This window comes from Ruditapes philippinarum, unplaced genomic scaffold (genome assembly GCF_026571515.1).
Source record: "Ruditapes philippinarum isolate M1 unplaced genomic scaffold, ASM2657151v2 ctg4268_1_1_1_1, whole genome shotgun sequence".
Taxonomy (NCBI): Eukaryota; Metazoa; Mollusca; class Bivalvia; order Venerida; family Veneridae; genus Ruditapes; species Ruditapes philippinarum.
Genome location: NW_026853275.1, coordinates 38954 through 66751, shown reverse-complemented (window position 1 = coordinate 66751; position 27798 = coordinate 38954). Strand labels below are relative to the sequence as shown.

The 27798-nt window shown below is 31.1% G+C and overlaps 1 protein-coding gene across 1 annotated transcript in view; it reads right to left on the bottom strand.

Annotated features, from left to right (window-relative positions):
• The window catches only part of LOC132736349 (cGMP-dependent 3',5'-cyclic phosphodiesterase-like), a 60280-nt gene extending 33003 nt beyond the window's left edge, over positions 1-27277 (bottom strand). The window contains exons 1-6 of the mRNA XM_060723461.1: positions 27157-27277; positions 15085-15137; positions 10042-10116; positions 7713-7754; positions 6136-6204; positions 3064-3194 (exon numbers count right to left, since the gene is read on the bottom strand). Coding sequence (XP_060579444.1) covers positions 3064-3194; positions 6136-6204; positions 7713-7754; positions 10042-10116; positions 15085-15137; positions 27157-27277 — 491 coding nt within the window. The remainder of the gene's footprint in view (positions 1-3063; positions 3195-6135; positions 6205-7712; positions 7755-10041; positions 10117-15084; positions 15138-27156) is intronic.
• Positions 27278-27798: the final 521 nt, after the last annotated feature.

Sequence of the window (27798 nt, the reverse complement as noted above, 5' to 3'; positions counted from 1 at the left end):
TAATGTGCAACTTCATTGAATTACCGAAATTCTTACTGAAATATTTTGTACACTGGATAATAACCCATCGTTTCAATTAATTCAATCTCATGCATATGTTACAATAAAACATTTCTACATACGTTTAGTAGTTACACCTATTGTCAATATTTTAGCAACATGATCAACAAGGCACAATGGAAAATTCTTCATACATATCATCATTTAGAATATGAAAGCATACAACTGGCAGTTGCTGATTAAATATAAGATTCTTTGTGGTAAAAAGAAATACAAAATTTCAACTTTTTCATGTTTAAATAGTGAAATCTGCTTATCTGCTTAAGCTGGTAGTAAGGGGTGTGGACAGTAGCTTGCACTTTTCAGTTTTGTCCATGAACAAGCTCAATCAAACTGAGCCTGCAACATTTTTACAATTTTTCCATTTTGGGCATTTTTTAAGGGATTCTGTTTTGGCTCTATTCTATTTAAAGGCATTTATTTGTAAATAAAAATTAGAGCCAATGTAAGCATCTTAACAGTTTGTAAAACTACAATTTCCCTAACATCTAAAATTGTTGTCATATTTTTTCTTAAAACCATTACCATGCAACTTTCTCTATAAATGGACTTGTCTATCTTTCAATCAAGACAAAACCATATGTCATTTTTATGGGAAAAAAAATTATCAAAATATGTACTAAATGAATAGCGAAAAATGCTAACAATGATCAGACGGGACGGATGTGCCAACTGACCTTAGCCTGCACTGGTCACATGGGTAGATTCAATAACCGCCAGATGGTTAAAGGTTAAAGAAAAAAAATGACTGTTACAATTATTAATTAATAATTCATAGGAATGTTGTAGGAATATTTGCCAAATCAAACTATTCATATTCAAAGTGTGTCTGTTCAAACAATCAGAAACATACTTCACACAGGATGAAACATTCGCAGTACATCTTCTTAATTACAATATGAAAGCGTACAAGTAGCAATTTCTGATCAAATATAAAAGATTCTTTGTGGGATAAAGAAGGGAATTTCTATACGAAAGCTCACAGAACATAAACTGCCTAATGGATTAAATATGTCTGTATTGTATGGTAGGCAATAATTTCAGGAATTTCTTTTGACCCATACATGTGACATCCCGGCGGGATTTTAAAAAATCCCGATATTTCAACACTGATCCCGATTCCCGATATTACAGCTTGAATTCCCGATATTTAAAAAAAAAATCAACATAAAAAAATCAAACACAGCACCTGTATCTAAAATGTAAACCGTGCCTCCGGGCATTGATTGTTATCTGTCCATATCCTAAATTATAGCGGATTAAATGTTGAGTCGCTAATTGACAGCAAGGTGACGTAATAAACAGTTCCAATACCCAGTTATTCTCTCATGTTTAACTTATCACGTGTCGTGTGTCAGTCAATTGACCTCTTTTGTAAATTGGCAGTAGGTATTACACGCTACGTCATCAAAACTACCCGTAAATTTACATGTATGAATTCGGCTCAACCTTTGATTTTCTTTGATTAGTGCCGCACTGATAAAGATAAAAGGTGAGCAGAATCATTTAAAGTGGATCATTCAAAACCTGTTTGAGATGTCTAATTAACCTATTTTTAGTGAGTGGGTAATTTTTTTGTTTTGTTTAGGAATTACACTATCATCGAGGCAAAAATGTGGATTTAATCATAGGCCCTGGGCCAGTGTGAAATTTGCGTTGAAGATGTGCTAAATTGACCTCTTTACACACCAATCTTCCTAATATACTATATTCCAATTAAAAATTCCAATTTCAAAAACAGTCCATAATATGCTATATAGTTATAGACAAGGTTATGGACTGTTTTTGAAATTGGAATTTTTAATTGGAATATAGTATATTAGGAAGATTGGTGTGTAAAGAGGTCAATTTAGCACATCTTCAACGCAAATTTCACACTGGCCCAGGGCCTATGGATTTAATTAACGGAACGATTCTTGCATTTATTTTGAGTCTTCTACTTATGTTACGTTAGTCTTATGTTCATGAATAGTTGTTGCACGTTTTCAAATAGCTTGTGTTTAATTATTGAATGACTGAAAAGACATATAATTCTTCAAACTGAAAATAATGAAATGTGAAAGTGTGACTGTTTTAGAAATAGCCTGTATGACTACACTTATTTATTTATCTATTTATTTATTTTTTTTGGTGAAATAAATTAATATTGATCAACAAAAAAATCATAAAAAGTATAATCATTTAATGATTTTGAGGGTAATATAGATTCTTTGAACCAAATGTGCCAAACACGCATTGAAATTCAAGTCGATAAAAAAATCCAGTTTTGAGCCTCAAAATCCAGCTGAAAATCCAGATTTGGCCCATTTCATTTGTCACATGTATGTTGACCGGATAAACTCTTCTCACTTAACATATAAAAAATATTAACTCATCTTCAGCGGTAGCTAAATTAATACACTGTGCACTGATCTATACCTTTTCATCTAATATTTTTTTGGATATGTCATACATATGTTAACCACAGCTAACATTTAACAACTATTTCTTACTTAATTCATTTACATAATGTAATAACTTAAATAATGTAAATAATTTTCACAACATTTTTGGCACTGATAAGAGTTATGTTGAAATCCAGATTTGTGTTTTATTTCAAGACAAATTCAGAGACAATTTCTATTTAGTTAAATTATTTTCAAATGTAACAATACAGAGATTTTATGTAGCATAATTTAGCACTGTGTACAGTAATTATAGACATAACCCTTACTTCATTAGTTATGGGGAGATATCAAGTCACTGACCTTTGACAGCAGTATATAGCCACAACAGCCTGCACATCCACACAGTCTGACCTGGTAGCTAAATTTTTGTTTTTGATTTTTAAAACCTTTAAACTTTGAATGGACTATTCAAAATTCTAAACTTATCATATCCATTTCACAAATTCAGAAGGTAACGGATAAAATAAGCTTATATAAAGAAAACCAAACAAATGCCAAGGATGATATTGGTATACAGCATGCTGTGCTAAAAAATAATCATAATATTAACTAATACCTGTTTGCATTTTGTTTGTTTGCTACACACGTCAATGCAATAAGGTTATTGTTACTTCGACTTGTCACTGGCACACATAAAAATGACCGCAAGGGGCATTCTATTTTTTCTTCTATGGCTTTTCTACTCTCCTGTAATTATAGAAAAAAAGTCAATTTCAAAAGTGACGTCAAATCAGTGACATGAACAGATTTCTTCATGCATTACTTGACTGACATTTGGTAATGACATAAACTACGTTTATTACAAACAACAAAATACGCAATGTTATTATGCCAATATCATGACATCAACAGTGACTGATATTTCTTGGTACTCAATAAAGATAATATTAATCCTAGAACCAAAACAGTAAAGCCCATTCCACCAGTGTGCAGTCTGACCTAAAGGAATACAAACGCTTCCCCCCCAATCCCCCCCCCCCCGCAGTTTTAGAACTTAGGTAATGTAATCTAAATTTGAACTACTGAGCTATTACAATTCCCAAACAAAGTGGTTTGTTCTATTATACAACTGTAAAAATTTTACTGTTTATCAAAGAAAAAAAGAGATGCCTGTATACATTTTTTTTTAATTAAATATCACAACTGCAGCTAAAGATGCAAAGATTCAATAAGTATAAATTATAACTATACTGAGTTCTATACAGAGAACAAAGTACAGCTTTGTTGCTTATTCCCGATAATTAATTACTGGCATAATTCCACTGGGGCTTTAATAGAACCACTATTTCTTTGCTCAATAAATCACATACTACAGTGATTTTGGTATTATAAGCATCTATTTAACCCTTAACATGCTGAAACGTACCCATTCTTGAAATTATCCATTATAATAATTAGGGTTATGAAGATGAAAATTTGAAGTAAGTCAACAGTATAAAACCTGGTCAGACTGCACAGATGTACCGGCTGGCCTGGCTCAATACTGGTGGCAAAGGCTACTCACTTTCAGTTCCAGCATGTTAAGGGTTCATCATAGACAAGAAGGCATCAAGAAAAGTAATTATGCTGTAGTAAGTATTAATTAAAATGATTTGAATTTTTCATATTGTATTTGTTCAAAGGTATATTGTTCAAAATGTGGATACATTAACAAACTTATTTAGAACATAATTATTTACAGAAAGCTTATCAATAATACATTGTCAAAATCATAATTAAAGCAGATAAAGATTGATACAATTTCTAGGTAAAAGCTATAACTTTATCAAAACCTGAGATGCATCACAGGATGGTTTCTTAATATTGTAGAAAATAGAAAGCTCAAAATGCTAAAAATAATTATGTCAAAATGTGGAAATTTGGATTGTGAAATATAATCTTATTACATGGCATGGGCAGGGGATTTTATCATTGACATCAAATAATTCATAATCATTTTTGTCACCAATTCAATTGCCCCAATTTTCATTATAGAGCTAATCTCTATAATCAGGTTATACCAACCATAAAGAAGGCAATGTATATCTATTTACTATCAACAATGTAAAATTGTTTGCAGACAGAAATCTAACAGACTTTTTCAAAAGGCATTAGGCCCTGCCAATAAAGAATGCTTAAGTTTGGTGAACAAGTTATTAGATTGCAAGCCTATAAATCAATAGATGTAAAAACTAGTCTGCTCTTTCAGATGAGGGTACTAAACTATAACCGAAATGGATTGAATTTTCAGAATAATTCTACGTTTTTATTTCACAAAACTGGCAAAAGTACAACTCAAAAATTTGTTTCAATTTAGCCAACCAACTGAACAGTCATAAAAAAATGTGTAACAGTGGAATCAATTTTAACATTTGAGCCAGACAAAGTGTCTTGAGTTTATTACTTCTTCCAAGATAAAAAATCAGCTCAATGCAGCGAGAAATTCAATATTTGATTTGAATGGCAAAACAAAAGTGCAATTTCAAAAATATCCCAATAAAGATTTTTTCTGATTAAATAATTAAAGTGTTTGCATATGAATTAGCTATTTTCCTTTGTTGCAATAAAAGTGACAGATATGTTTGTTCTACCATTTAAACATTAAAGATAAATTCAATAACACTAAGATTTATATGAAATATGCACAGTGAAGATGGGACAACAATTAAAAATTTACCCATTTTAAAAATCAAATATACAAAATGTACTATTTGACAAAACATAAAACTTCTAAAACTAAAATTATAATAGTATTGATTTTTTCTACCATTATATCTCTCAATTTAAATTTACTGGCTAATTCTAAACTGAAAACTCCAAATGAAAACAAAACCATCATTAAAAGTATATATGTAATTTAACTGTATAGACTGGTGGGAATCTTAATTAGTAAGTAAAAACTACATTTCCTTAAACTCAGCTTCTACAGGCTATAACCAAATGGGAAAATAAGAAGAACCGTAAGGGAAAATAACATATTCAAAGAAAATGACACACTGTAATGGTGTTTTGATCTATAAGTTCTCTTTAAGTGGAAAAGATAATGCATTATGTTATACTATTCTCATAGAAACAAACAACTCAAATTGAGAGACTGTGAGACAAGAGCTGGCAACTTCTAATATACATATGTCTGTTAAATATACATTATATCATTGGTCATCCATCATCTTGTACCCTATAACTGTATAGTAACTGAAGGACAGCTTTTAAATAACTGACTAGTCTATAGAAGTGTTTCTAGAAGGAGGTGTATCTCAATGTAGTCTTTTTTTCTCTCTTATTTTTAATTGCACACAAACACAATTTAGGTCATATGGCAATGAAACTGGATAGATGATTTTGGCTAACCTTAGGTGTTACAAACTTAAAGCAACACCAGGGGGTCAAAACCAGATGCTCGTTTATTAACTCTTTAATCTTATAGGTTTAAACTCCACATTCAGTCATAACAGCAACATTTTCCCTGTATCACACTCAAGCATGATAAAGTTTCTCTTTGTACAAGTGACACATGTATTGAATGTAAAAATTTACATCTATTTTTTTTTCTTGTTACACATACCAAATTGTGCTTCCTCTTTTCTTTGTGGTAATATTTTAATTTGGAATATTTATTTTCCTTCTACAGTAATTCTGTAACACTTACCATTGGAATGTCTTCTAATGTCATTGGTTGTTTGGTTTCCAGGGCAACAGAAAAACAACTGCTTTGACCCTACAAAACAAAACAGAGTAAAATTATCTTTTTACCATTTGCATAAATGTACTTAATACAAAATATAAGTACTATATATCTACCTAGAATGTTATATATAACCCCCTCCCTTTGTCCACCACAAGTAGGGTTGGTCAGGGTATTTAGAGGCTGAAACCATTTTCACATTAATGTAATGGCATCATACAACATGTTTTTTTATTCAAATATCTATCAAATCTGTGCATAAATTACATAATTCTGCAGAATTAAAATAAATTTTCATATTTAACTGTAAAGGTCAAGGTCATGTTTGAATTTTATCACATGATGATTTTGTTATAAGTACTGCTTTGTCCAAGAATTAATCAAATCTTTTAATCAGTTACAATGTTTTGGCCAATTTTATGAAAATATAAAATGACAAGTTTGCAAGGTCAATGTCATTAAAAGGTCAATGTCATACTGTAATTATCCCACAATTTTGTCCTATGTCAGTCCAATTTGAATCAAATCATTCTATTATAATAAAAGTGAAGACATATTGACAAAATTCAATGACTTTTCTTTAATGGTCAAGGTCATTAAAAAAACTAAAGTTGAGATCATACTTAAATTATTACTTACTAAATGGTTTTGTCATAAATCTTTTCATTTTGTCCAAGTATGAATCAAATCAGTCCATTTATAAGAAGGTTTTTGCAATTTAATGATTTGACCTTGATTGTCAAGGCCATAATTTTAAACTAAAGGTATTACTTTAATTACTCACCGGTTTAATTTAATGCGGTGTTTTTTTTAAGTATGCATGAAATCCATACATAAATAACAAAGTTTAATAATGGCCAATGTTTGCAAAACATTAAGGTCAAGGCCATTTAGAAGTTATGGTCAAGTTAAGTTTATCTTTCTTGAAGGTATTTTTCAAATTGTTGTTATGTCCAATTATGAAAACAACACCTCCATTCATAACAAAGGAAAAGCTAAATTTAGCACAATTCACAAAATAGATCTTTAAGGTCAATGTCATTTATGGGTCTTGTCATATGTGTAAGTTGACCTCATGTGCATAAGTTTTGTCCAGATAAATTAAAAGGGTTGAGCAGTTTTGGAGAAGAAGCAAACACAAAACTGTGTCTACAGGCAACCAAAGGGCCAGCCTCACTGTTACAACTTTGTTGTGTAGAGGTGTGGGCGGAAGGGGTGTAAAATCATCCAAAAGCTTCACATGTTTTAAGAATCTTACCTAGAGCAATTGGCATGTATGTACATACATGTATATGATTGTAAACTATATAATGAAGTCAATGATATTTTTACATAAACAAGTGCCAAAGTTACCATGCCATATGGCTTTTAAATCTGGAGCTTATATATGTATAAACCATAAATAACACCTACTGTAGACAGCACTTGGTCGATCCTATTTTCAGATCAGTCAAAGTTAAAAATACTTTCTTCTTCAGTTATTATTCATAAGTCTGTGAAAAGGAAAAGTAATTATTCATTGTCTTTGAAAAGAAACTTACTGGAAACCTTTCTTCTTCTTGGAGAATTTTCTTTCCTATCACCTGAAATATACAATGAATTATTTTGTTTCGTTAATCATACTCAACTAATGAATCCCTTATAATCTATGAAGCATTTCTCCATGAAATAAATGAAGTGTTGCTTTTTCTATTTATTTTTCTGGGAGGGGGTCTTTTATTCTTTATATTACAAGGAAATCAAATCTATTTTTAGCATTAGTGACCTTGACCTTAAAGCAATCAATCTGAATCCCGTACCAATGGTAGAGGTCCAGGAAATGTGTTATCAAGCACAATTTACAAGATATCAGTCCGGATAAATAAAGGCTCTTGCCACATAAGAGGACTCTTTAAACCATTTTGAAGAAATGGAAGTAATAAGCCATTCAAGTACCCATTAGTTAGTGGAAGCACAAAGCACAGGGAAAAGAAAACTCAAATGCTTCAAAGATTTGTCTTAAAATTAGACGATCTAGTCTAGCACCCAACTAAAACTGTAAGACATTTACTCACTTTAGGCCACTTAAAAGCAATTACTACAGAATTACTACAACATACTTCCTTGCTGATTTATTTTGTTTCAAAAGTCCTACCAGTCTATGTAGATAATTTGGTTTATATATTTCCTTGTCTGTGAGACAGCCTTTCAAGTACACCAGACAAAATATATCACCAAAAATAACCACTAATGACTGGCTTTTGAAAGGTTGCATACTACTTTTTTTTGGCAATTATTGCTACAGACAAGTCTGAACTGCAGAATATCTATAAATAATAATAAGTATTCTGGTACTTTGAACATCCTTCATGCAAGCATATCATCACCTTAGTGCAATAACTGGTGAACTCCTATTAAATTTAGTAGGACTTAACCCATTACTGCACTAAGGTAACGATATCTGCACTCAACAGTAATCAATTATTTTTTATACTTCAAGCAATAGATCTACAAGTAATACTTACAAGTAACACTATTTCTAGTATTATTGTTCAAACTGACAGTAACTATACAGCTAAAAATACATTGTACAATTAGTGCATCTTAACAGATATATAAATATTAACATATATGATGGGGTTTTTTGTTTTTTTCCAAACAGGCCCTTCAGCTTCCCTTAAACTTGGGTAAAAATAGTGTAGTATTTTTTTTAAAAGGGGAAGAAATAAATGATGTAAATTGAATTTAAGGGAAAACTGCTTGACTTTTAAGGACTTTCCTAGGGGTGGCATTCACAAAGTCCCCGCTAAAGGAGGTAAACAAAGCCCTGGCATATAATATAAAAGTCAGCCTAATACTTAAAAGATTGACAGTAATGAAAGCTATTATCTTAGTGAAATCACTAATCAGTACCAATTAAAAATGAATATATATTAACATTTTCCTATGTTTACATACTTCACTAAATTACATGTTATGTTTTGTACCTGTTTGTTATAAAACAACTCCTATGTTCATATACAAAATAAATGATATTTTATATGTTTATATACCAGTTATATAACAAATTCTCTGTTGATATACCAAATAAATGATATTTTCTGTATTTATATACCAGTTATATAGCAATTTCTAATTGTAAAAACACAAAATAAATAGCATTTTCTATGCTTATGTGCCAGTTATATAACAATTACTATTTTAACATACCTAATACATAACATTTTCAATATGTTTATATACCAAATAAATAACATTTTCTATGTTTATGCACCAGTTAAATATGCATAAAAAACCTCACTATCAAAACCATCAATATGGTACATTAAAGATAATCAGTATAAAATTTCTATTTATAGGAAAGTACCATTAATCTCACATACCGTATAAAAAAATGAGGTTACAGGAAAAACTAACATTGTAATCATCTAAATTAGTGTGATGGGTAAATTACTGTGACAGCTTCCCTAGGTGACAACTCTAATCACCCAGCATGGAATAAAAAAAAACACCAGCAGTCGCACATTAATGGTTAGTCTCAGAGAAATTCTCCATCAATAGCAGCTTTTTTTTTATTCTTTCCTTTTTATTTTCTTTTGTGTTTTTATAATACTTTGTTGTTGATGTTTCTATTACAGATGTTGCAAGTACCGCTTAAACATTGAATATCTTACACTAAACAATAAGCTTTAGATTGGAACTCCTTTCTCATGACAATTACGTTTTCATCCTGTCATTTTAGTTTTCATTTTCCATTTATTGAAATATTACACAGATTTTTTTCTTTTGGCTATAATTCCTTAAAAAGTGCAAAAGCACTCTATTGTTGCTTCCAAGTTTTTTTTGTGCCGAGACTCAAACCAATTGCCCCTGACTACAAACACCACTTACTTGACAAAAGAGTTCTTGAGTTTCTGGTACGACAAGATACAGGAATGCACATTCTGCCTGAGTTTGTTCTTCCAGCTAAAATATGTAAAAAAATTGCAATAAATTACTAGTGTTTCCTCGTTTTTGTACATACATTCTCCTGGGGAAAAGAATTATCAATATGCTCTGCAGAAATTCAAGGAAATTACATTTCAAAAATATGATTATTGCCAATATCTCACTGAGAAGGTGCCTGTATTTACAAAACTAGCAGATTAAACATAATTTGTTTTTATCAAATCTCATCAACAGGGACCATGCAATTTGTGGCAGTTATTATTAGTGTTGGAAAAGTTTCATGAAAATCTGCCAATCTTTTCTTTCATGCACAGATGTCCACTTCATCGTAGATAAAGATTATGATATTGAGTCTATAGTCAGCAACATTTTGCCAAATTTCTCCATTTATCGATCAATATACAATAACAATTACACAGTAAGTCATTACTTTTTAGGGTGTGACTTATTTTCTTCATGCATTGTGTAGTTCATTAATATTAAATCTAATATTTAACCCTTAAACCTGCTGGGAATAAAAATTCCCTTGGCCTTTGCCAATTCAGTAGAATTTAAAAGGCAGGCCAGGTTTTTTACCATCGTGAATTCCCCTTTTACCACCCGGAAAAAATTGTTATTCTTGTTGGGGGTGATAAAAAAATCTTGAAAAATTGTTAAACAAAACAGTATTTTTAAATAGGAAAAAAAAGGGGAAGGAATGTATTTTAAGGAAATTAAAAAAAAGGAGATAAACCAGTTACAAACCTTAAAAAGATTTTTTTACAATTTAATTTTAAACTTTTTTTCTCTTTATCTTCTGGGCATTAACCTTTTATATTTTTAAATATACAAATGTTATTTTAATTTACATTACTTAAAATGTTTTTACATTTTTTACTTAACATGTAATAAAATTAAAGTTAATCCCAAGAACCACAATTTAAAAAAGTGTAGAAAAAATGTTTGTCATATAAATTTTGTAAAAAAAATTAATTCTAGTCAAAATTTATCCTGAAAATACACATAAACATTTCAATAAATTTTGTTATTGTTACAAGATACCAGCAACCACATAATAGTAAAAGAAAATTTTCAAAATAATTCAATTTCGAAACCTCAAATGGGGGAAATTAAAATACTATTATATGTTTTATGGAGGAAAGGCATTATAATTCTGTGGTATTTCCATGAGGGCAACAAATAGTAAATGCAGAGAACAATTTTAACTCAGCAGCTGCCTATTTGCACAATTTGCAATCTTACTTGCAACAAAAAAAAATGAATTTAAAATTTTGAGAAAACAAATCTTGTGTCACACTGAAACTGTAAAATCAATAAGATAGCACCATTGAGAATATTACATTTTCAAATTACTGTCAAAAGCATATCAGAAATTGTGTTGCAGAAAACAAAAATCTCAAGAAAAATATTGTTTCTATGCTGAAGTTTGCCTCTTCTTTCGATATTTTATGAAGTCATGTATATAAATGTATAAGCTACAGTAACTAAATACAAATTTCGCTAGAATAATTTGAATGTAATTATTAAAGTCTCCTTTATTGATCATAATTATATTGCCTATAAATATTAAAGGCCCATTATGCTTCAGAAATGCTTTTATTTTTATTTCTCAAAAACTTTTTTAATTTTGGTGTTTTCTTTATTATAAGTACTGGGATCCTACATGTTTACCGGACAATCAGTTTACCGGACAAAATCTATTCCTGTCAAATAAGGCTTTAACTTTGCTTCGATTAAAAAAATCATCCGGTCCTAATCGTACAAACACTTTCTATTTCAAAGTAAATAACAACAAAACCACTCTCAGGTTAATTTTGTTGATTCAGTTCTTTATTTACTAACATGCCCTTATGTTAACTAGTTATTCCATGACCTGGTCATGCGGGGGAATAATCTGTTCTGCGCATTCCCGAATATTGAGGCCCTTAATGGGTTATTTTAGATAAACTTCACTTTTAATTCTTCTCAACGTTATCTCAGGAGACAATTGTAACATATTTTACTGATAAAAAGTAATTTTAAATTTCGTTCAAACAATATCTCGTTGTTGTCTTTTACAAAGAAATGCAAATTAAAAAAAATATACGGAAACGGGTTACGCCCATGGGAGGAAACTCTACATGGAATGTACAAAAAATAGACTTTATGGCTTTTGCAACATGCTACATGATGACCAAAAGGAAACTGTATGAGAAAGAACAGAATTACATTTGAATATCAAAATGTGTCATACGTTTAAGGATCATTTTAAGGATCATGAAGAATCAATACGTTAATTGAGTTAATAGTGTTAATTTCAATTACACCCCTACATTGGCCTCTTCTTAACAAGCATGACTGCCCGTGTCTATTTTAGTGACATACTGGGTTTTTCCAGCATCTTAACTTTGCCATTCAATAGTCGTAGTTTCCTTTCTTAGTTTCAATTTAAGACTTCAAAAAATTTTGAAACACAATGTCCGGTAAATTGAGTTGTTTACACGATTTTTCCCTCTTTTAAGGCCCTACTTTAAAGACACTTTTCTACGGTTAAATGTATAATTTTATGTTTGATAAAGAAATGCTTACGTATATTAAGAACTCACAATTATTTGGGTAAAATTTCATTCTTTTTTATTATTTTAAATAAAAGTTACAGCGAAAAAACATCATATTTTGTCCGGTAATATGTAGGATCCCAGTATCAAAAAAGATGCTCAATGACCAATTACACTTGAACCATCTTTTTATCTGATGCTTTTTTGAAATAAGTATAGTTTTGTATGGAACTCAAAATATTACTTTGTTTTCATTTTGCTAATTTTATGGCAAATTATCTCATATTTATGGTAAAAATCATTTAACATTCTCTAAAAAAAACATTATTTAAACATTATAAAATACATGTTCCCTTCCTAAAGAAGTAAATATTTATTAGTTTCTTAGCCATAATGTGCCTTTAAAGATTCTACTAGTTATTAAAGTGAGGCCAGCTTGAATATTTAATTACGGCAGTCTGAGCATGCTGACACTGCTTAATTCTACTTAAATTATGCACAAAAATCATTAACAAGGCTTCCATTACAGTCAGTACGCCTAAGAAGAAACCTGTAATGTCTGCAGGCAAATTTTCTGTAATAATCTTGTCCTTCAATAATTTGGAACTGGCATGTTGTATTTTTTCTTTCTTTCCAGCCTTTCAAATTTAATATATCAATATCAAATTATAAATTCCTTCAACCTTGCTTCTTGCAAACATATAGCAAGCAAGCGCTACAGAAAGATATTCCATTTATAGCTCATATCTTTGAAAGTCTTCATAAAAGTAGATTGTAGTATTCAAAAGAAGCCAAACAAAGTTTATAGGAGTGAGTTATCAAATATTTCCACACTCTTGAATATAATGAGAGGAGGGTCTCTATTTGTAACATATTCTAGCTACTTCATCTCAGTTTAATTAACTGCAGATCTTTCACCAGACATGTCATTAATTCAGTTGACTGATAATTTCTAATGGTTCTTTCATGTTCTCCCTAACTTTTACATATCAACATTTACCTGCTTTTATAATGCTTTATATAAAGACATTGACTGCTCTTTCAGAAAACAACCATCAAAAACATGAAAAACAGTTTAAGTTTCAATTAACAGATTGGTTTAATTGGAAAAAAACTTAATGGCATTACAATGCAATTACAAGTTATAGATTACCGTAAACAATGGTACAGTAAACAATGGCAAGCTGAGTATTTCAAAGGCATTCAAGTTTATACTATGATAAATTTGTTTAAAGGAATTGTTTGAAGGTGTCAAAGCCCATTATCAGTTAATGATTTAACTATCACATTAAATAATCATTGGACACAGTTGAGTTTGGTCAGATTGTAATAATGGCAAGCAAAGGTTGGCTGGGAATATAAAGATCACTTTTATATTTCTAACTGAACACAGTAGAGATTGTATATTTGTTTGGTTTATATAGCAAATATAACACATTTGGGTCCAATCGGTCAACAGTGACCGACTTCTAATAGTAAATGATTTCGACTGTATCATCATTGAGAGATGAATGATGATCCCAGACGTATTTTCTGGTCTCTCAAGGATCGAGCCAACGACCCCTGGATTACAAATCAGATGCTCTGCCTATTTAGCCTTATGGGCGGCCACACATTAGAGATAAACAAAATTGAGTAATATCAAGGCTATAGATATTAAATACTTACAATCCATTCTCAGGTCTAATATCAGAGAATATATTTATGGCAAATTATAAAAGGAACATAAAAGAGACTAGACCATGACTTTAACTTTTCTTCTGATTTATGATAAAAACTTCAAAAACCTGTAATTATACATGAATCATTAGGTTGGTAGAGTAACTCTTTGATCTAAAGCGTCTGACGTAATTTCAGAAATTTCAGCACAGAAAAGTAATGATGAAAGATATATCATATTATTTAGATGTTTGAATTTTAGTAACCACACTTGTAAAGAAATGCTAGAAGATAGCTCCAGCTTTCAAAACAACCTTGTATATAGTAAATAGAAAACAGTTTGTTTCTTTATTTTGGAAATTTTATTCTTTTAATATAAATATTAGTTAGGGAAATAAGGAAAAAGGTTATTTTCTTTTGTAGCTAATAAAAGCAATTCAATTTGTCTACTGAACTCTAAGCATATGACTTTTAGCATTACAGAACTAGGGCTGTGGCGAGTGTCCGAGTACTCGTATATTAACAAATCAAAAATCGAGTACAAATATTCGTTAGTCAAAGGTCATGGATCGCGATCTTATTTGGTTATATACATTCACTGTTTCTCAAACTCTAAAAGTCACAAAAAAATTACAATTCGAGTATGAATTATGCGACATTTACCTAAATACAATTTGCCGATTTAAGACAGAAAGTAAACAAACAAGTACCATGATTTTACTTTGTGACTCAATCTCTATAGACATAAATTGATCTAGAATAAAATGATCTACAAAAACTTCATGCTTACATATCTAAGGACTTTCAGTTGGAGCTGGGCTGCATCTTGATCATATAATTCACCTGAAAGTAGAAAAAGATTGTCATAATTAGAAAATTACAAACCTTAACCACCCCTGAATTGCTAAAATGGACCTCTCCTGCTTTGAATTGGGACTTTTCATTATAAGCTTAAGGGGCCTCCCCTCTCATCAAGTAGGGTTTCATATTGCTTTGAATAAAGGTCAAGGTAACTGCAGTTGAAAATAAGACTTTGCTACTTTTCCACATAGTTAAATGCCTTATAAATGCAACATCAGGGATCGATTCAATCAGTGTAACCAATATTAAATATTGTCTTTAACAGGAATACAAAATGAATACATAAAAGATCATGCCACCAGAGAGCTAAGCATTGATATTCGACCATCGGTTTTCATTACATCTTTTCTTTCACTCACGTCATAATTTCCTCATCACAGTTCAATGATGTAATGATAAAATAACTCTGCCTCAGCTTGTAATTGATTTCTGTTTTTCAGAAAAATTTCCTCAATAATTCTCTAGGGGCGAAATTTTCTCAAACTGTTACATGTTCAAAATTCAAAGGAAATTTGCAACACTCAAAAAATGTGATAAATTGAAAATTTTGTCTGACTCCAATTTCATTTTAAGACGTCAATATTCTGCAGATTTTCAAGTTGTTTTTTTTTCTCTTCTTTAAATACAGTACTGCATTTTATCTTGGAATCAAATTACAATCAAATGTCTCTGCAGGTTTCAATACTGACAAAGTTAATAGCAAATAAACAAGGGTGAAGGGAGGAGTCATTCAAAAACAAAGAAATGAGCCGCGTCACGACAAAACCAACATAATGGGTTTGCGACCAGCATGGATCCAGACCAGCCTGCGCATCCGCGCAGTCTGATCAGGATCCATGCTGTTCGCTATCAGTGTCTCTACTTATTATAGGGCTTGTAAGCGAACAGCATGGATCCTGATCAGACTGCGCGGATGCGCAGGCTGGTCTGGATCCATGCTGGTCGCAAACCCATTATGTTGGTTTTGTCATGGCACGGCTCAAATTATATTCTATTTAAATCATATGACTTCATTGAAGAGATCTTTCCCAAGAAAATCAATACATTTCACCCTTTTCAATTTTAAAAATTAAGAAAAATAAATTTTCAAATAAGAATTTATTAGGGATGTCCAGTCAACAACATGGTCCAGGCTCCCATTTCACAATTATATTACATGTTACATAGATTATTATAAACTTTTCTTTGTCATTGACAGCCATACATACCTAATACAAAGAAGCAAACACCACAAAGAATCAAACAAAATGTTTTGAAATTTGGGGAATTATCAAGAATCAAATGGGTACAGTGCAGTCTCTGCAAAGTGGCCCTTTGTACAGCAATATCCTGTTTATAACATAAGTACCAATTATTTCAGAATGTTACAATATTTTTTCTCCTCTCCTAAGAGCACACCAGTCTCAGCAACAGCCAAAATATTCTCTACCAACAAAGGGTCAACCACTGCAGAGCTTACACTGTATTTTCAACAAACTGAAAAAGCACCTCTTGTTTCACTTATAAAAAGAATCACTGTATTCTTATTTATCATAAATAATTCCTATCACATCAACCAAGCAAAACCTTATGAGCATCTACTACCCCCATTTCACAAAGTAATGGAAATTCTAAGCTAAACATAAACATACTAATGAACTTTCTAATAATGAACTATGTCTGACAACAACATCAAGTCTTAGCTAGTTATACAGACTAGTGGTCTGAGACCTTAATTTGCCTTAAATTACATTAAATTAAACAATCACTGTTGTTTGAGTACTGAGGCTATTTTTAAAATAGCTCATATAATTATCTACAAAGTCCTTTTGGCAGTTTAGTGTTTGAAATATTAATAATAGTCAATACATTATTCCTATAAATCATTACATTTATTACCTGATGAAGGTTGTTGTTCAGAATAATAAATATAGTTAAAACTTGATGTTAGTTCCTCTTTATTCTTTTTTGTATTTATCATTACATTTATTCTAAAATTACATAAAGAAGTGGTGATAGCTTGCTTTTACAAAGCCTCTTGTTTTAATTGCAATACTTTTTTTTCATACAGATTAAATAAATCATATGAAATTCCATAAGTTTAAACATTAAAATTAATAAGTAATAGCTCTGACTATTGTTAAACAACATTCATGAATGTAATGTATTGACATCATGGCTGTAAAATCTAGAGATACTGACAATATTACATGAATAGAATATATTATATAGTATTACATTCAATTCACCATTAATGAATTTTTTTGATCATATTATCTGCTTAGGAACAACAACAACAAACACTAGGAAATATTGAAGTTATTGAACTCAGTAAAGGTTATTTAGAGGCCACGCATGATCACAGTTCATTTTTACAAGCAAGCTGGTACAAAAAGATCAAGCAATATTAGATTTTCATACTGATGTGATATGAACATTTTTCATAAATAATGCAGCAAGCTGTTTCTCAGAGATGCAAGTTCTTCTCCTATGTGAATAATTAATACAGTTGTTGTTGTTTTTGTTTAAAAGGCATATGCTAAAGTGAATTTTCATGAACAGAATATAATAGACTCTGACTAATATAATAGAATTTATTTAAACTTGCAAATTTTCTTTTTTAAAATGGAGGCAGAATATAGGCCTTTTACCCAAATGACATAACAGTTGAATGTTCAAATTTCAGTTTTGAAAAAAAAATCACATTTTTTTTTACGACAAATAGTAGATTTTCATGAAAAAGATGAGTGTATCATCATTTTTTCATTTTTTTTACATAGCACCAACACAGTACAGGTCATTAGGAACACCTCAGGTGCCCTTCTGTGCGTTAAAAGACACAAACTGGTATCTGAGTTCTATAAGATGGCTGAAAAGATGAATGATCTATTTTAATAAATTTATTTTTTAAAAATCTCAATATTGTTGTACATATATATATACTAAAATTACATAAACAGCAAGTTTTAAATTAAAAGGCATGAGAGTATTGAAAATATGAAGTAAAACAATCACTGGCATATAGACATTTTGTAAAGCAGTATATACATATCGTGGGCTTAGCGCAAAACGGTTGTAACTCACTTTTTTCCACAAAATAACATTTTTAACATTTTCAATGTGTTTTGTGGTTATGCATATCCTCAGTAAGTATTTTAAATGGATTCTGAAAATTAACAAGTTAAATCAATATTTGTCAAAAGGTTGTATCTCAAATTGCTCTTAATTTTCAGCGCAAAAGGGTTGTATCTCAAGTTACAACCTTTTTGCGCTGAAAATTCTGATAGTGCAATGGAAGTAAATTAGCATTCTGTTTGTCTTATTGGAATCATCACATGAAAAGGAGGATTTAAAGACAGTAGAAAAGATTTTTTGTTTTAATATATCTAAATAAACCTTAAATATTGGTAAAAAATCCAACTAAATTGTGATTTTATATTATCTTCATGAAATTCTTAAATGTATATTACACTATAGTTTAATCTCATAAATTAATTCCAATAAATGAAAATATCCACTGCCACAATCAGCAATTGTTTGATATTAAGTAAATGAAATAACTTTCAAATATATATTGAAGGACAAATGTCCATATTCCCCCCCCCCCACCTACCTCAAAAACACAAACAGTTTATAAAATAACAAGGTGGACAGATTTAGCCCCTGAAGGGTCGAAAATTAGCGCCACACTTATTTTTACAGGGCAGACAAACGTTTCCATATTTTGAAAAATAATGCAAGTACATGTAGATTTAATTCAGAGTATCTTCAGTTTATGCTCATAGTAGCAAAACTTAAATTGTTGCAGGCACAAAGTCTGTTCATGGAAGGTATGTCAAGGCTACCTAGCTCAGACCCATAATGCTTCAGAAATGCTTTTATTTTTATTTCTCAAAAGCTTCTAAATTTTGGTGTTCTTATCAAGAAAGTTACTCATGGCAAATTACCTGAACAATCTTTTTCATCTTTTGCAATTTTGAAAGAAGTACAGTTACAGTGAATTAGTATTCTTTTTGGAAGTCAATACTGCCAGTGCTTTGATTACATTTTGCTACTTTTATGACAAATTATATTACATTGATCACCATTTTCTTGTTGTACAAGCATCTTACATTCTCAAAAACCATATTATTAATTTATTATTGTGAATGGCTTAGAAAACTACTATAGTATATCATAAAGGTATAATTAAAGATAAAAGAACGGAAGGGGATATGGGACCAAATTGAAGGGAGGGAGGTGGGGTGTAATCTCCAACTATACAGACTAAAGACACACTTTAAAATACAATGAGGAAAAACTGAGAAGGGAATGGACAAAGTGGCAGGAACCAAGACCATTGTTAAAATCCCCAACAACCATGAAGCAAATGACATACTTAAAAAGGAACAATAGAATGACACTGCCTTGAAACATGGAAATAGCAAAAACATAGCTTAAGAGTTTATAATATGAAGTCTTTTAAAAGCTTCTATCCACATACAATGTAGAATTTACCTAAAAGAAGTCCATATTAAACTCTATATCACAAATTCTGGGTAAGACCAAATTTGAAGAGGACCATGTTTAAATATTATAAACATCCAGTTTTAATTCCGTAATTAGTTTGTTATGACAATCTATGAAGTCTGTAACCCTTGACATGTTGGAACAGAAAATGATAAGTTCTTGCCACAAGTATAGATCCAGGCCAGCCTGAACACCTGTGCACTCAGTTCAGGTTCTGTACTGTAGACAGCTCAATTTTAGTTCCTGTATATTGATTGATTGATTTGATTGACTTTTCCAAATACAAAGCAGGGCAAATCCATTACAGACATTCAGCAGTTTATTTTTATAAACAAATTGTTCACTAACAGACAGACAGGGGTATGTTTTTTTTTTCCAACAATATTGACCATGCACTCTTCATTTGACCCCCTAGCCAGTAAATTCCGTAAACTTTTGATCTACTTTAAAATCTTAATGAATGTTTATATAATACTGCATGTTTGTAACATCGCTTTTCATTGGATAATCGTGACGTTTATATAGTTTTATTATAAACGGCTCGCAGCTGTCAATTCATAAAAACATCTTACTTTTTTCTCTAAAAAATAATGCTTGCTGTATTATAAATTCGTAATAAAGATTGTTGACAGGTAATATGGCGGTATATAAACGGCTGTTTGCAATATAACCCTGCCTACAAATAGCGGTTTATATAGGGCCATATAACCTGACAACAATCTTTATAACTAATAATATAACCAGTTGTTAAATGGTCTTAATTAAGAATCCCTCTTAGGGCAAGCAGTAATTAAGACATTGCTTCAAGATATTATAGACATTATAAAGTCGTAGGTTCAAATCCTGGTTCAGCCACTTTATTTCTTTTAATTTTAAAATTGCCCTTCTCTCCTTCTGTAAATTAAACTTGTGCAAATCATTTTTTTTGTGTATACTATCTGTGTACTTTTATATTAACTACATCTGTAGTGTGTATGCGCTAAACCATATACGTTTGCATAATGTCACCAAGAAACCATTGAAAAATATGCGTTCTAGAGAAAAACTTACGATTGTCCAACGTCCGTATGTCAGAGTACTTACGAAAACAAGTCATCTTGATAAAACAAAAGGAAACACCACACTACTTAAAAGTTATCCTAAAAGTAGATATATTAAAACAATTTCAAATTAGTTCAATTCTTGCTATAAATAAAAAAAAAAAACACAAAAAGTTTGACTTCATAACGCAGTGTTGGTTAGGAATCAAACCAGAGACCTTCAGATCAGTAGCCCGGAATCTATACAAATATACCTCACCTTACTGACATGTGAAGATAACAAATAATTATCAATATATTCGTTTGATACAAGTGTTTATTCAATGACCTTTATGAAAGTTAATGAAGATCAAGGACAATATTGTTGGACAATATTACCAACCAAAATATGCCCAGAAGTAAAAGAAAACTTTTTGGGGGATATAGAATGTACAACTTCTGCAAGTTTAATGAGAAGTGGTCAGTGGGCTGATGTAATTTAAAGGTATTCTAAGATTTTATGAACTTCCTAGAATGACAAAGTACATGTAATTGATATTATAACTGAAATTGAAAGGTATAACAAGTAGAAAATTGATTTATCAGCACCCATCAATTTTAAGCTGTGGTCTCACTTACTCCCGGCAGAGCCCAGGACCAACCCGGTAAGTTACCAGGATGATCCGGGACAATCCGGGGTGAAATTATTGTTGCAGTCACACTAACCCCGGCAGCACTATGGTATTCCCAACTAACCAACCAGGATGCGCTCCGCACCATCCAGGCAGAGCCCAGGTGAAGCTACGGTTAATACAGGTGCTTCCCTGATCGAACCAGGCAGACCCCTGGTAGATTGAAAAATTAAACGCACGAAAAGAATAACATTGATACATAATTTTTATTTAATATAATATCTATTGTTCCAGAACAGTAATTCATGATGATTTTCTGAAAAATCCTTATGCCATACTGGATAGAAGGGAAATTGGAAGGGTTTTAAAACAAACAAGTGCAATCATCGCAAATTGTTGTGATTCTTTTGAAATGAACTAGGCTTTGCCGGGGCTCTACCTGGATCAACCGTAGCTCCATCGTCATCCTCCGGGGCTCTGCCGGCATCCTCTGGGGCTCTGCCGACATTTACCGGTACTCTGCCAGCATTCACCGGGGCTCTACCGTAGCTCTACTGGCTATATCATACCCCAGATCATCCCCGGTTTGTGCCGGAAGAGCTACGGTGCTTCCCCTGTGTAACCCTGGTTATTCCCGGCAGAGCTAAAGATGAAGCCTGCAAAGCTTTACTTCCCGGATCATCCAGGACCACCCTGGTGATATTAAATATTTTATTCCATCCAGGGTCGAATGCAGGATGTTCCCAGATCATCCCAAATGTTGTTGGCAGTGTAACAGATGTACCCCGGTTGCTCCTGGTAGAGCCCCGAATCACCCCGGACGTCTACCAGGGCTCTGCAGGGATGTCAGTGAGACTGTAGCTTTAAGTCAAGACAGATTATGAGGACCTTGTATTCACAGTTTTTATGGTGTCTCTGTCATATTTCCAAACAAATATTTTTCAAATGTTACAGCTTAAACTCTTAACCTGCAAATGGTGTCACACATTCTATCAGGCAACCAGTAAAGATCAGAGCCAGCATAATTATCCTTTAAAACATTTTGAAATCTAAAAGATTTTGAATTATTTCGCTAAAATTGAAGTCCGTAATTTTATAATATCAATAGGGGTATTAAGGATTAAATGCCCAGCAGCTGAAAGGGTGGCTAACCTTACTTTTTATTTTGAAATACATGTACATGTGCCTAAGATAGCATTTATACCATTCTATAGAATAGCATATAAATTTATAATTACCATAAAAAATAATTTTAGCTTATCCCTTAATACATTTTTAAATAAAGTGGTATAGGCTATATTATTCTCTATTGAGGACATTGATTCTCTTCAAACTTTTACTGATTATTCTTACTTTCATTATTTTTTATCATTCTAAACATGACTTGCACATATTATGATCTTATTTTATAATGGCTACATATATTTTATGTGATTTAAAAGTAATGTTTTATTTTATCCAATTATTACATCCTATAAATAAGATGTGAGTTTGAGATACTTCCGTTTTGCACAAAGAAAATAATTAAAATTGCTCGAAATTTGTGTGGAAAACAGTTGTAACTTGAGATACTACCCTTTTGCACAAAAAAATATGTAACAAATTATCAAAATTTTATTTGCAAAACGGTTGTAACTTGAACTTATTCAAATATCTTTTTTCAAAAATAATTTGCTTCTTTTTTCTTATTTTGTTTCTAATTCCTTAACTAAAATGTATATATTTTCCAAAAATAAAACATTTTTATTCATTAACAAAAGTTTAAAAAAGTTTTTTCATGCTCCTGTAAAATTTGCTTAAATTGAGTTACAACCGTTTTGCGCTAAGCCCGCGATATTAAGATCTCTCCTAGATATTCACCATTCTATAAGACATCTGCTTTTTATCTTAATGCATTTAAAGCCCAGAATGCACGTTAAATAATAATACAATGCAACATATCTCAGTCTACCACTGAAGATCTATGAATATTTGGTATAAGGGCTTTTATATATCGTAATAACTTTCGTATTGAAAACCTCTTTAAAAATCTTAATGTTTTGGAAAACAAAATTTGATACTTATCTAAAATTGCAAATTTTATAATAGATACAGTCTGTACACTGAATTATTAGAGTTTAAAGTTTGTACAGATCATGATAAAAGCCAAAACTAGAAAATGTTTGAGGCACTGATCCTAGATAGTTTTCCAATGCACGCAGATGCAAATGACGTTACTTATGGATGCTACATTTTAATAATAAAGGTTTGGAACTTTACCCTGCGAGAATTCCATGAATAATTCATGAACTGTTCATGAACATATCCATGGACAAGTTCATGAATGTGCATGAACAACAAATGAGACTTTTTTTCGTTCACGGACAATTCATGAATCAAGATATTCATGAACATGTTCATGAATATATGTTCATTAACATTCATGAATATATCGATTCATGAATTGTCCATGAAAGAAAAAAAGTCTCATTTGTTGTTCATGCACATTCATGAACTTGCTCAAATGCACATTCATGAAATTGTTCATGAATATGTTCACGAACAATTCAAAAAACTTCTCCCAGGGGTCATAATAATGTGACATCACAAATCAATTTTTTCATTTAATTCTAAGACTGCTGATTTGTACCAGCCATAAAATGCACAATAGACAGTGTTTTAGTACAAATACAAAACACAAAAGCCCATTACACAGGTAATGAAACTTGTTAAACACTGTGCTCATTGATTCCCTATGTACAAATTGAATTTCATTAGAATTCACGACTTGCCAGTATGCTCTTCAATTTATTTCTTTGACACAATTTTCCATAAGATTTTATATAGTCCATTATGTAAATACATCACTTTTTCTTCATTTTTGCTAAGTCATTGTTATTTATTCCATTTTTAAGTAAGTTTGCACCGAAAGTTTGTTAAAACACATGTAGAGCTTTGTTTCTGGCGGCCATGTTGACTTTTGCATTATGGGTGTTACCAAGGTCAGCCAACTCTTGTTGATGATCAGTGAGTTCATGAACTCACGAGAGTTCATGAACTGAAATTTTTCAGTTCATGAACTGAAATTTTTTCTAACACTAAAAAGTATTCACAAAAAATAGTGGGTTAAAATTGTAAAGACAAATTTGTTTTTAAAGTTCATGATTATTGTCAGCTTGTTCATGAACATACCAAAATGTTCATGAACAGAGCAAGAATGATGCCAAAATGTTCATGAACACATCAACATGATCATGAACAGACATACATATTCATGAACTTGAATTTTTCATGAATATTTGTTCATGAACATTTCTGCCAAGATGATGAACAATTGAAAGATGTTCATGAATATTCATGATCTGTTCATGAAAATTCATGAATTGATGAACATGCTTTCGCAGGGGTAAATAATGCTTTAATAATCTTTATTTATAAAGGGGCTTATGTTAAATGCCTATTATCTTTTAATCTAGACAAAACCATTCATCATATCTAGGAATCATATCAAAATATGTAAAATATATATTGAATGCCAAAAGCGAACAGTCGCTGCAGAACATGATAAGACAACAAAGATGCAGTCTAATCTTGGTCTGCACTTGTTGCATGGATAGAATCAGTTACCACTAGCACTGGCTTATAATGGGCTAATTAAATAACATATGTAGAGACCTATCATTAACTGCATTAGTTCAACTTTAAATTACTGATCTCCTTTAAATAGCAATAATAATAAAGACTACATTTCCTTCAAACTTCAGTAAACCCAGTGAAAGTAATCTGAATGTGAATCTGCTTGCAAAACAATGTCTTAAACACGCCGAAAAATAGCTTAACCCAAGCCTTTTTTTTCCTGGCCCATTATTTTCCAGTGATATTCAAATGTCTTATGCATTGTTCATGCAGAAATGATGAGGGAAGTATTGTCAGACAGCTGAAAAATTTACATGAGAACTGGCATTGACAATGCATGAAGAGATCTTTTTTAAATAAGAAAGGAGTTACTGTGTCGTATATATCACAATGATAAATGTATATCTATGACAATGATATTTTTTTTTACATTTTTTTTTTAAAAGTTCCATCTCCTTTCATCATGGTTTGTTAAATTCTACGACATAACGGAACCATTTGACATTTTCTTCGTCAGAGTTCTAAGATTGCTATGGAATTAGTCAATTGATTATCTGTCCATAGCATTTGGATTAATTTTCTAGTTGTGAGAATCAATAAGTATATTTTGCAAATGATACTTTTTTAAAGAACAGGATATTAAAACTACAGACCATGTAGAAAATTGATCTTTAAAGAAAGTATCTAATAATATTGATTTCGTACTTAATCATCTTAGGAATCAAAAAATTAAAACCCTTAAAATTTTAATTTTTTTCCTATCCCCAAATAAATTAATTCTTTTGATTTTCACTATGGAAACTTATAACCCAAAAAAAACTTTTGTAAGAACCCTTGCTGCAGTAAGAGAAAACCCCTTAGTCTTTGACAACAAATTTCCCCTTTGGTTTTTTGGACCCAATGGTCTAAAGTATCTTTTTCAGGGAAAAATTTTGGGCAAAGGGACAATGTACATATCAAATTTTAAGGTAAATCATATCCAAATTTGTTTCAAAATTACTACCGCTGGCAATTACTTGCAGAAAAGTAGTGCTGCATGGTAAACAGAAATAATTCATTTAAAATCCACGCTAGACTTATGGCTCTTGGTCAGTAAACTTACAATTTATAATGAACATGAAGCCATGTGTGAGGCACCATGCAAAGTTTCAACATATAATAACCTTCAGTGGTTGAGAGATAAGGACTATAAGCATACACAAATCTCTTAATCAAAAACATAATTATTTAGTTCACTTAACCACAAGTAAACACTTTGGGTTTTGGACAGTGACTTATTCATAAACTGAATAATTAATCATTTGTGAAGTTTCAAGTAAATTTCTTTAGTGGAGAATAAAAACACAACCTGAATGTAACACAGTAATATTTCTTGTAAGGTAAGTTTGACTGCCAAATTAATACTATTTTTCAATTTTTCTAGCTTAAATTCTGAAGTATATTTTTAAATAATGCCCTCTCTATCATCATAAAACTGCCACAGTCTTTGAACTTCAAGTGGGACTCTTTTTCTTCACGCTAAACTAGGTTTCAGATTCAAACCCTACTTGTGACACTGTAACCCTGTCTCTTCATGCAATGTCTTAAGTCCTTTAACTTCCTGAAGCATAGAGCCAAAAACAGCCTGCAAATCCATGCAATCTGACCATGCTCTATAATGTTGACTGACAAACTTCAAATTTTCATTTTGATATCATCAAAACTGATTATGGACAGTTCAAAAAACAGAAGCTGGTCAAGTCCATTTATAAGACATGGCTGGGTAAGGGTTAGTGAACTAAGGTCAGAACAGAAATTTAACACATATTGCTATGATTCAGATGACCACTAATTAAGTTTATTCTACTAATAGTTTATTCACACAAAGCTACAGATTACATGTAGGAAAAGAAAAGAATAATTAACCCTTTCACTGCCATAGGGACGGCTTAAGCCGTCCCTGTTATTTTCGGCGTATTTGCCATATGGACGGCTTTAGCCGTTTCTATAATAATTATAGTAATAATAATAAATTAATAATAATAATAATAAAAAAAAATGATAAATATAAAGAAAATTATACCATCGACAATAATTATTATTATACTAACAATTTTTGAAACATATATAATTATTATTATACTAATAACAAGTAATAATAATTATATTAATTAATAATATAGTTATTTCTTAGAAAATCCTCTGGCAAATAGGTGAACAATAAATTAATAACCCTCTGGCAGCGAAAGGGTTAACAAGAAATCTTACCACAAAGTCTGATCAGATGTTGACTGGCCCTCTCTTCTACACTCCTGGGGGAAACGGGAAACCCTTCCTCGGTATAGATTTTTAACCCATGCTGCGTTTCTGTGACGGGAAAGGAATGCATTGTTCAAAAAATTCTTTAAAAATCCTATATATAAAACCATTAAAATTCACAAATTTAAATTTGGCCTGTTTTTTAAAAACTTTTTTTATTTTTCCAATAATAAATAAATTCCAATGGGAAAAGCTGAGAGATAAGCAAATCCTTGGAAAAATTTAAGAGGTTTTTTTAATTAGGAAAGTTTTTTTTGCTGCAAGAAAATAAAAAAAAATTTATATTAACTTTTCCCTTTTAAACAAATTGAAAAAAATCAGCTTTTTGTTTAAAATTTCTAAAAAATTTTCTTTCGGTTTTGTTGTTTTTTGTTTTTTATGTACCCTTTAGAAAACATACATTTTAAAAGTTGCATTTAAATTTTCCCCATAACATTTTAATAAAATCTTTTTTTTTAATTTCAAAGCAGCCCAGTAAAATAAAGCCTTTATATTGAAAAATTGAATAATCCCAAACTAAGTTTTAAAAAAGCATTTTTTACACACAAAAGGGGGGGGGTTGTTTTTCCCCAAGTTGAAAAAAGATTGCTC